The 12,500-nt window shown below is 30.1% G+C and overlaps 1 protein-coding gene across 2 annotated transcripts in view; it reads right to left on the minus strand.

Moving 5' to 3' along the window:
* Positions 1 to 12,500, minus strand: part of NPF (neuropeptide F) — a 75,427-nt gene that overhangs the window by 6,344 nt on the left and 56,583 nt on the right. The window contains exons 2-3 of one of the 2 annotated variants that reach the window (XM_068376345.1): positions 10,130 to 10,240; positions 3,500 to 3,545 (exon numbers count right to left, since the gene is read on the minus strand). In XM_068376345.1, the coding sequence (XP_068232446.1) occupies positions 3,500 to 3,545; positions 10,130 to 10,240 (157 nt within the window). The remainder of the gene's footprint in view (positions 1 to 3,499; positions 3,546 to 10,129; positions 10,241 to 12,500) is intronic. The other variant, XM_068376346.1, reaches the window with a different exon arrangement.

A 12,500-nucleotide genomic window follows, 5' to 3' on the forward strand; every position in this document is an offset into this window, starting at 1 on the left:
GTATCTGTGATTTAATTTCTCGGATGTGTGTAGGAGGAGAACGTGGTCGTAATGGCCAGTTTAGAGAATGTTGGCACGAGTGTCCGAGAGAATGGGTGTCAGGTGGAAAATTATCGCTGGCCACAGTTTCAGATTTTTTTTTTTTGTTAGTTTTTAAATGTATTTGCTATAAATACGATGATAAAGTTCTTAAGTGGCGATTTATTTATTATCCAGATTTCATCGAACATGGGAAGTAAACAGCTCGAATAATGTAAGATGTCTAAACGGTTCCGATGGAAGGTAACTATAACACGTAATCTTTCAGTTGACTACATTAGAATCAAGTAAAAAGTAATTGATAGTCGCAGAACACTTTGCCATCGATATCTTGCATCTTCTTGAGACAAAGCCCTAGCGCTGCACGAACAAGATTAGCGCAGGCTACTACTGCAGGATTATCATTACTATACTCAATTTTTTTTCTAATGAGACGCATTTGCACCGACTCGCAGCGGTGCCCTTTTAGCTAGGAAAAGTTTCCTGCTATCTGATTGGTTAGAATTATCTTGTCCAACCAATCAGCGAGCGGGAAACTTTTCCGAGCTAAAAGGGCACTCCTGCGAGTCGGTGCAAATCTGCATCACTAAAAAGAATTGACTATACATGGTTATGTACTCTGCTTATAGCATTGGCACGTATTTCCAGATATGATTATACTTAATGCACCATTATCTTATATTCGACAGATGGAGGGTCGTCTTCTAGATCATACAAACCAAATTATACATATTTCGGTTACCCTAAAACCCATTCCTTGCTCTCTATCTTATTTTAAAATTTTTGTTATGTATTTTGTAATCCTTACCAATAGTATATTCCTGGACAGTTTGAATTATGTTGGCTGCTGTTTTGCTTTCTCAATTGAAAAGAAAAGTATCTATCTATTATATATCTATCTCTCTATCTGCAATACGGGCATGAATGAATGTATTTGCCTAGTTGTGTAATGATATACTTGTGTTCATTTAACCATTAAATATTTTCCCAGAATCAGTTTTTACGACTGCTATTGCCTCCATATATCTATTATGGCGTTTTTTCGTTTCCATCGGAGTTAGGTCTACTCCATTTTTCCCGTTACACTTTTTCCATTTCTAATAGATTATACCCTTAATTTTATTACCACCAGTCCTATTTTGTTTTTCCACTTACTATGTTTTTTTCACTAGGTATGAATATTCGGGTGTCTATTTCACTTACTTCTATGAAACGAGTAAATCTATATTGACGCAGTCACAAAAGATCGTCTGAAATTTCCTCAGATGGTAACGAAATGTCTTCAGTCAAACGAGAACACGCGTTTGGAAAATTGACAACTGTTGCAAAGTGAAAATTTTTCAATGTAAGAAAATTCTTATTGCAAAGAGCAATTGCATACGAGGCGAAGATCGTTGAAGTGTATTGAAAGTCATCACCCTTGATTGATTACTGGTAGTTTTTGAGACCAGGGAACAGAATTTATTTTAGAGGCGAGTGTGGAGGCTGAAAGAATAACAATGAAATGTGTTATACTGTAGTAGATAGATAGTTCTTTGAATGGTGATTGCATGAATACGAACAATTGGGTATTTTTGCAAAAAGCATGAGAAGTAATAAATAACTGCTTATAGAATCTTTATTAACATCGCTCTTGAAAGTCATGATAGTTATCAAGTAGACTTTTGACGCTGGTGCTGATAACTTTTACTTTTTATTACGTGCACTCTATACATCTTTATTTTCTATTCTCTTGGAATATATATATATATATATATATATATATATATATATATATATATATATATATATATATATATATATATATATATATATACACATATATATATATATATATATATAAATGTATATATATATATATATATATATATATATATATATATATATATATTGAATTAACTTAACTGAGTTGAAATGATATTGGCATAACATTAGTTTCCCATTGAATGTTCGATTAGGCTATTTTATTTGAAAAACATCCAAAGTAAATTTTTATTTTTATAAAATTCTAAATTCAAGACTAGAGTATTTGATTTTTAATAAACACGAAAGCTGATGATGATGATGATGATCGCCAAGTTTTAGTATTGGGAGAGATTCATCTTTTCGAACAGTGAAACTTCACCAAATAAGCGAAATAGTTTTCACATATGTATGAGATCCCAAGAGGAGTAGAAATAAACATATACTGTACATTGTCGAGTGCCTTGAGTCCTTTTCTTGTATCTCTGTCTGGACTGACGTTTTTTCTTTCTTAGGATTTGTTGCCACGTCTTTTTAGGTCTTTCATGTCAGATGATATTTCATATGAATTATGATCACTCTGTCTTATATATTCATCTTTGTACGTTACTTGGATTTTCACTACGATTGCTCCTTTGCCCATCTCCTAAAATGTTTGTAGCCGGCACTGTTAGTGTTTTCTCTGTAGCATGAAATAAGATATAGCCTAACGTCTCATACTTTCACTTCGTTTGTAATACCTCTAATAATTAGGTATGAGGAAATAATCTGATTAATCAAGTACCAGTTAATTGTGTTGAAATTATGTCACTGTTGAAAAGTATGACTGACGGTCTATGTAATATAAAATGCAGTATTTTTTTTCACGAGACCTGCACGATTTCCATAATCGTTAAAGTTGTTAAAACGTTTTACAAATTTCATGTTTTGTATCGTTATAGACAGTGGCTCAATCTGCATATTTATTAGTATTTTCAAATGTTACAATAAAATTGAATTTTTCCTGCAACAACTTTTTTGCTTAATGTAAATTCATGAAACAGGACATTTATATGCACGTACAGTTCAATGTAAATTTAGCTCCTTCATTCGAGGAAGAGGGCGAGTTGTTATTCGTTTAAATCAGATAAGGATCAGAGGGTTCTTTCTTGGCACAAAGTCTTCCTTTTTCACCAGGTCATTCATTTGACTCGTTTAATCAATACTTGTCTTTTCGCCTCATTTGTCAATCTAATCGAAAGGCATTATAAACTTTGATGGCAGTCAGATACTTTCAGATATGCTACGAAAGTAAGTTCGCGAGAATCCCCCAACTACTCAACATAAAAATAAATAAAACATTCTCCTTCTCTATGGTGTAGTCCACGTTTACATAGCCTATGCTTACCTCGCATTACGTTCAAATATCCTATTTAGTGCTTTCTCTAGAAATTTTGTTTTTTTTTTCGTCATCATCTAATAAAACGCCCTATTTTCAAATATATTTTCATTTAGTGATTTCTCTAAAAATTTTGTCGTTTTTTTCGTCAGTCTAATAAAACGGTTTTATTTAATAGTTTCATTCACATTAGTCATACAGATGAGGATTTTGTAGACGTCCAATGTCTATGTCACCTCCTATCGTAAGACTTTCTGTTCAATCTTTAATAAAACTTCCTAAACATTCGCGTTATCTATTCTAACTTTTGCTATAATACCTTCGACTTTTTTTACTCACCAGGACGTCGCCGGGGGGAACAGCATACTCGCTGCGCTTTCCGAATCTGAAAAAAATAAGAAATAAGCATTAAAGAAAAAGAAAAAATATTGACTTAACGATACTAAATAAAGCATTTTTTGTCATAGGTCGGAATTGTTAAAATGAAACGTCGACTTATTGATAGTAGAATTCTAAAAGGTTATAATAATAATAATAATAATAATAATAATAATGATAATAATAATAATAATAATAATAATAATAATAATAATAATAATAATAATAATAATAATAATACCTTTATTCTACAAAATTTACAGTAGGTATTACAAAGTATAGAAAAAAAAAATCACTTGAACAATGACATTGAGTGAGAAATAACTAGAATTTTTTTTTCACATATAGATTATCAATATGCATAAGTAAATGCCCCATACAAAATAATTTAGTCTTACACACACACACACACACACACACACACATATATATATATATATATATATATATATATATATATATATATATATATATATATGTATATATGTATGTATGTATGTATGTATGTATATACATACTAATATATGTATATATACATATATATATATATATGTATATATATGTATGTATATATATGTATATATATATATATATATATATATGTGTGTGTATGTATATATACATACATATATATATGTATATATACATATATATATATATATATATATATATATATATATATATATATAAATATATATATATATATATATATATATATATATATATATATATATATATATATATTTATAAATATATAATCTTGCCAGCGTATTCGATAATCTTTAGCCCATAGTAATTACTATTGTTTGATCGATGTTATAACTGGGGTCAAGATAACAAAGGTAGTGGAGGGCCTTTATTATGGAAGTCAATTGCTCTTGTTTCTTCTTAAAAGAATGTAGACGTCATACCTTCATTAGAGAAGCGTTTACTTTTTATTAACGAGGTCCGCTCTATTAATGGTCTTTCGTGTGTAGATACCAGCATTGGTTAATCTACTTTTGCGTCGTTCCAGCTTCTTCCTGTTTTCATTGCTGAGATTAAATTTTGGTCGTGTATTTAACGGATGACCGAGAAATTATACGTGCATGAATGTTTTTATTGATATATACTGTATATATATATATATATATATATATATATATATATATATATATATATATATATATATATATATATATATATATATACACACAATATCTTAGTTGCATCCAAAAATCGAAGATAGCATCTCTCCGGACAAACTATCTTCCAGATAGTTTTCCGAATAATAATGTAAAAATTGTCACTAAGAAGAATATATATAATACCGAACGAGTTAGTGTATATTTGTAAAAACTAAAGGAATCCTTATTGTATCCTTAACATTGATGATTTTGAGTTAGAAATAGTCCAATAAATGGAGAGGAATAGTTTAAAAACAAGTATTAGCATGTAAGGCATACATAGATATCGTAATATTTTCCAGCTGAGAAGACAGTCTTCATTGTGGTTAAAGTTAAATGAGGCTATGAGGTTTTCTATCTGTTTCAGTGGGACTTTGCTTGATGTGGCAGCCATAGACAGATGCTTACCATGCGAGCTCATCTATAGAAAATAATATCCTTCTTAGAATTTATTATCCTCTGAAAAATATATATTTCAATATATTCTTATCCATACCAACAGGAACCATGAGAGAGAGAGAGAGAGAGAGAGAGAGAGAGAGAAAATAATTTAAATTTATTTGGCTGGTTTATTTTGAGATGGTCATTTCTTATTAATTCGCATTTCATTTCTTCAGGAAATTACTAAGGAATAAATGTAGATGTTTAAGCATTAATATTCCTTCGATGTTAGTTTTTGTGCTTCCCTAACTCGTTCAAAGCCATGAGTTATATTGCTTGCTTCAACATAATATTATATATATATATATATATATATATATATATATATATATATATATATATATATATATATATATATATATATATATGTATATATATATATATATGTGTGTGTGTGTGTGTGTGTGTGTGTATGTGTGTGGGCGTGTATATGTGTGTGTGTGTATGGGTGTGGGCGTAAGTGTGAGAATCAGAAAAGCGAGTGACTTTATTAACGAATTGAAGAAAGCTAATCCTGCCATTAATTACTTTTTGATGAGACTTTTAAGATTGTCGGCTAAGGTGCAGGTCATTGATAACTGACTCCTTTTCACTAGACTTTAAGGAAAAGGCTAAAGGAGATTCTTAAGTAATTGCTCACATAGATTTAGATTTCTTTTCAAGAGTTTATATAAATTATATGCTGTTGACAACTTATTCACTTCCATTTTTTTACTAGTATTTGTCTATAGATATTTTTTTTATATCTCAATTAATGCATCAATTGATAGGGTAACCTAAATCTATTTAGATTCTAATATTTAATTAAAATACTAAGCTAAATTTAAGGACAAAGTAAAGTGTCTCTCATATTGTCTTCATCTGACACCCATCAAAAAGCCATTTTCTTTTGATATATCATCCTTTAGCTTCAGTCATTGCATTCATACAAAACACCCATCCCAAAATTACTCCCATTTATGGTTTGGTCAGTCTGTCCAAATATAAATATATACATATATATATATATATATATATATATATATATATATATATATATATATATATATATATATATATATACTGTATATATATATATATATATATATATTATATAGATATATATATATATACATATATATATATATATATATATATATACAGTATATATATATATATATATATATATATATATATATATTTATTTATCTATTTATATATTTATATGTCCATACATTTGCTTGTTACATTGGAATTGGAAATTGCTTTTATCGTTATAAGATTAATATGGTATATCCATTGTAGGAGAGAAAAGGACAACAAGATCTATTGATTGAAAGAATGAACTGACTTTGCAAGACCAAGTTCTATTTTGGAATGCAGCACAAAAATCATGATTTGTTTTCTTCGATACTCATTCATTCTATAGAAAATAAATATATATATTTAAGCAACAAGTGTAGGTTTCGCTTCCAAAATCAGAAACTACTGTCATATATCATTGAATATTTTTTTTCCTCATAAGTCTGTTAATTTGTTTATCAATAAATTTTCCTTAAATGAATTATTTTGGCAAAATTCTTATGCTTCAAATACCATCATGACTGCTCCTAAAATTTTCTATTTTTGGGGGGTTATATATCCCTTTTATCAAATGCCATATCGATCATATATTGTGCATAATATTAGATTCAATGCATTTCTTGCCATATCAGTATGACTAAAACATTTGTATAAAATTTCTCAAGATGCTATTCACTCCTTGGGAGAAATGAAAGAGATCTGTATTATTATTATTATTATTATTATCATTATTATTATTTTTACTATTATTATTATTATTATTATCATTATTAATATTATTATTATTATTATTATCATTATTATTATTATTTGAAAACAAATTAAGCAAAGGTTGCTGCTCGACGGTTTTAAAAGAAACTAAAATTAAGACTAGAAATATGTTTGTCATTAAAATCTGGTTGGACTTTGGTAAAAGAGAGGAAGATAAAGAAACTTAAAAGTCTTGATATCACCAAGTGGCAAAGGTGTTAGGACAAAATAAGAAATAAGACTTGTAAGAATACCTGCTCGACATAGTGGCACATTTTCTGCAGAGAGAGAGAGAGAGAGAGAGAGAGAGAGAGAGAGAGAGAGAGAGAGAGAGAGAGAGAGAGAGATTTAAATATAATCTCCTATTGTAAAATTTCCTTTTAAAAGAGTGAATTTGCCATGATTGAAGCATGATTGCACCTTTAGAATATTGGATTCCCTAGTTACTTACCCTGATTCTAGGTGTTAATACACAGCAAGATTTCTTTGTCCATATTATAAGGAGGATTTCTTCGCTTTTGTAAGCACAAAACCTTCTAACATCTTACAAATTAAGTATTTAACTCATGCTTTCACTAGGTGTCTCTCTGACATCTTCTTTGATTTGTTCGAAGAGAAAGGCTTAGTTCAAGATTTCAAGGAGTTAATACTTTAGTTTGTAAATTCACTAGTGCCATGGGGATCAATAGGTAATGGTTTGGTAAGGCCGTTAATTCCTCATGCATGTAATTTTTTACTCATTCATTGTATGAATTTTGGTTTATCAAGAATTCCCCGGTATATAGAATTAGCATATTCACAGTTGACTGTTTTGCAAAAATAATAATTATTCCCCTTCAGACAAAAATACAGTAATACTATTAGGATTCTCATTGAGTAATTATCCTCACTTATTTTGAGCAATTCCAGTGTACAACCACCTCATACTTTCTTCCAAACAACGCCTCACTTCTTATTTATCATTGCTCCCGTAATAACTGTCCGGCCATGATGAGTATCATAAGTCAGCAGCGAGATGCAAATCTGTCTGTGTTGAAATCGTTGCACGACTGAGTCATGCTGAGGTCAAAGTCTTGATGCTTTTGTACTTTTAATCTTTTTAGCCGTTTTAAATTAAACAGATTTTCGTTCAGTAAATTAAAGTAAATTGATATCATATTGATATTTGCAGTTTTTACTGTTTGATGTGTGACCGCTTTAATGAAAATTGACTTTTGAATGTTAACTATTGACATCACAGTACCACTAATGGAACATATTGACGAATAAACTCACTAGTCAGTGATACTTTTCAGCTCTGTTTAAAATAGATTTGGAAAATGAAAGGAATTTCATTATTAAAATGTGGCATTTAATGATTTATAAACGTGTTCTCGGTAACTGTGGCTTAGTTTTAGTATCTTATATCTCCGAATGGACTTTTCATATTATTTGTGACCAAATGCTTTCCTTGATAAGGTTCGCTCTACTTTCTTTTTATTTTTAGTTTTATTTTTGCATTGCATAATTTTTTTTTATTAATAATATTATTTATTGTGGTGATTTTTATTGATCTTAAATCTATCCTTATTTATTACTTTTAAGTCATAAAACTAAAACAAAGCAGTAAAAGAACTTGATTTACTATTACTCATCCTTGACAATCGATTTAGAGGAATTATAAAATGTCGGTATAGAATACAAGCATGGTGATTATTCCATCAGTGTAGCTAATGTAATTTAATCTAAATGCATTATTTAATCGCAGGTCTTGAAAAATATTCCTTTTAATCCCACTCTGATTACTGTAATAAGCAGCACTCTACCCTCCACATCGTTATACCTTCACAGAAAGGCCATCTCCTGCTAATGCATTGTCTTCACTTATATAGGACAAACCCCCTGGGTTTTCTCTCGCATCTCTCCCCCTTTAGAAACGTATATTTATATTTGCAAACAAGAGATCCACTCCGTACTCCTCCTTAATGTGACGCTACACGCCAGCAGCGTTGGCTGTGAACACCCGATGGTGAAGCTCACCTTTTGTCTTACGGCAAAAAACATGGAATGATTTCTGCGTGTTTTATTTTTCCGAAATCTTCGCTATCTTTTGTAGGAGTCTTGTAATTGGTATTGAAACAAGTGTATATTGATAGGTAAACACGATACGATATCTGTATAATACAAAGAGGCTTTAATGATTTTTGGAATTTAAATTCAAGGCAGACAATGATTTAAGTCACCAGTAATCAGAAAATGCATAGAAAAGGAACTTATAAAACGTTAATGTAAATGAGAAAGTTATATACCAAATAAAATCTTTCCCTGTTTATCAAGTTAACATAATCGAGGGCATTAAAATTTATATATATATATATATATATATATATATATATATATATATATATATATATATATATATATATATATATATATATATAAAACATTCCTTTTTAGATCTCGATTGCATAAAGGTTATTTTAACATAGCCTACCTGTTATCATCATTTGAATATTTTAATGAGATTTTATGTTGATTAGGTCCTTTTTTTGAGCAATATGACATTGAAGCGGTCTAATAAATTCTCTTATTATACCAGAACGTGTATAAGCACCTCAAAGAAGTCTTCGTTCTTGGAATCCTGGTACTTGACTTTACAAAGAACATCTTATTTCTAACATGTGATAATAATCATTAAGACTATCGTTATCTCTGCGATATTCAATTTTATCTGCTAAAACTGTTTCTCTTTCTATATCAGAGAGAGAGAGAGAGAGAGAGAGAGAGAGAGAGAGAGAGAGAGAGAGAGAGAGAGAGGGGGGGGGGCGTCACAAAATTGGTTCTTAAAATCCGAGGAAAAAATAATATGCGTATAAGTAAATCTAAAAAATATCGGTCGTTAAATTTGGAAAATTAATAGCTATTGCAGATGAAGGAACTAAGCGGCTAAGCAATAATAATAATAATAATAATAATAATGATAATAATAATAATAATAATAATAATAACCATAACATGAAATAATGACTATGATCATAATAATTGAATGGCAATGGCAATAATGATAGTAATAAAAATAATAATATTAGTAAAAATGATGATGATTACAATGATAATCATAATAATAAAAATAATGATGAAGATATTATGAGTAAAAGAGAAAGTATAATTATAATAAAGTCGCGTCACTCACCGCGGCCTTGCCCTAAGTGAGTACAATTTGCCGAGCTCTTGTAGCTGTAGGAACTTTAATGTCTTTTCCAGAGCATGGATCTGCGAGGCCGGGCCCGGTGCCGAACGGGGGCTGGATGGGGGGGAAGAGCAAGGAGGTCAAGTCAGGTCATCTCGGGTCGAAAGTCGTATGTTGAGGTGGGAAGAACAAAGGTACAGTAGGCTACGAGGAAGTAAGGGGCCTTGGAAAACTACTTTAGGAATAATGGAGAATAAGAAACGATGTTGGGTGTAAACAGCAGTCATTTGAAATTAGTGGTGTCATTGTAAGCGGGTTTTATGTTAGTTATTTTAGTATTTTGTGAAAATGTTGATTTTATCTCTCTCTCTCTCTCTCTCTCTCTCTCTCTCTCTCTCTCTCTCTCTCTCTCTCTCTCTCTCTCTCTTCATGAGACACGTACACATATATTAATCAAAATGTATATCCATTTATCTATCTATCTATATACATATATGTATATATATTATGTATATATACATATAATTATATATATATATATATATATATATATATATATATATGTGTGTGTGTGTGTGTGTGTGTGTATGTGTATGTGAACTGTGCATATGGGCGTGCTGATATTATTAAGAAGTAGATTATAGATGACCAAATAGAATAAGAATATTAAGGTTAAGAAACCAACTATGTTACATTAAAAGGACGCGTGAGGTTTTAAATGAAGTGTTTTACAAGGAAAACGAATTGGTTAATAGTTGTCATAAATGAAGATATTGTTATAATCTAGTGAACTGTATAAACTGAAGGACGAACTTATCACCTGATAACAGCCAGGTCTAGATGTATGACTATGTTTGATTAAGGTCGTTTAGTGCCGAAAGAATTATGACTTTGATTATATTCGACAATTTTAACAACATATTTTGGGGGCCAAACTCCAATGTAGCTTACTCGACCAACTGTTTTAAAAGATAAACGGATCAAGAAATGTTAGGACACTTGTTTGTTTCGGAAATTCTAATTCATACTCATGCAATCAATTACGCACATCCATACATTCATACTTTCATACGTACTTATACACACATACACACATCTATACAGTATATATAATATACTTTATATATATATAAATATATATATATATATATATATATATATATATATATATATATAAATATATATATATGTATATATATATATATATATATATACATATATATATATATATATATATATATACAATATATGTATGTATATACACATACATATACAAACACACACACACACACACACACACACATATATATATATATATATATATATATATATATATATATATATATACACATTTTCATAAGATATGTACCGTATATATTATTCACAGTTATTACAACAGAAACTGTCAGATGTTCTGTCATATTAGAATGGAGATTATAATTAGGGCTTTTAACAGTGTGATTAAATGGAATTATGCTTTTGCTTTAATGTGGATTAGTTAGATAGGAATATCTGAAGTGATTCAGATATGAACAACTTAATTTCACAGTCCATGAAACACACTAACCTGTTAATCAGATAAATACAAATTTTATTTCTTTTATTTCTTTCAAGATCTTAGTCGTTATGGGTTCCCTTTTGTGATTTCTCTTCTCTCGCATCTACTACTACTACTACTACTACTACTACTACTACTACTACTACTACTACTACTACTAGTATCATATTACCACTCCTACAGCTACTAATTTTAAGCATAATAATGGAGATTACTTTAATCTTTACAATATAGTTTTTTCTGCCATAGAAGCAGCTCCTTGAATATACATCATCCATATTTTCTTGCTTGTACAGAAAAGTTCAAGTACTTAAGGAGAACGGAGATAATATGTCAATAATAACATTACATAATATTCAGAACTGATTTGAAGCCGTAATTTATTGCTTTTTTTCTAGTGTTTTTATTTCTGTCCGCAATTGCTGGTAATATGGAGTCGGGACGATTGCGGGCAAAATGGCTAGTGGCACCAAGAGTCCTGGAGGTGCCACTTTACAAAGCTGGCGACCCTGAAGGTAACCTTTTAAAAAGGTCAGTGGGAAAAAACGGCTATTTGTTCTTGTCGGTAGACTTTAAGAAAAGTGCTCCTGGAACGGACTGTGAAAAAGTAGCACTATTCGTTAGAGGTTAGACAATGAGGTTAGTTGTCCAGCTAATGGTTTATAGTGTGAGGGGTTCCTGCCTCCTGTATGGAATAACCTTGATGCGGGAAAGGGTTGGGACTGTAAGTTCTTGCATAGACTGTACTCAAAATGGATGATTTATAGGATATTATTTCCCTAAAAGGGGGAATTTTGTAACTTTTTGAGTAAAGTT

The sequence above is a fragment of the Palaemon carinicauda genome, chromosome 7, assembly GCF_036898095.1.
Source record: "Palaemon carinicauda isolate YSFRI2023 chromosome 7, ASM3689809v2, whole genome shotgun sequence".
Taxonomy (NCBI): Eukaryota; Metazoa; Arthropoda; class Malacostraca; order Decapoda; family Palaemonidae; genus Palaemon; species Palaemon carinicauda.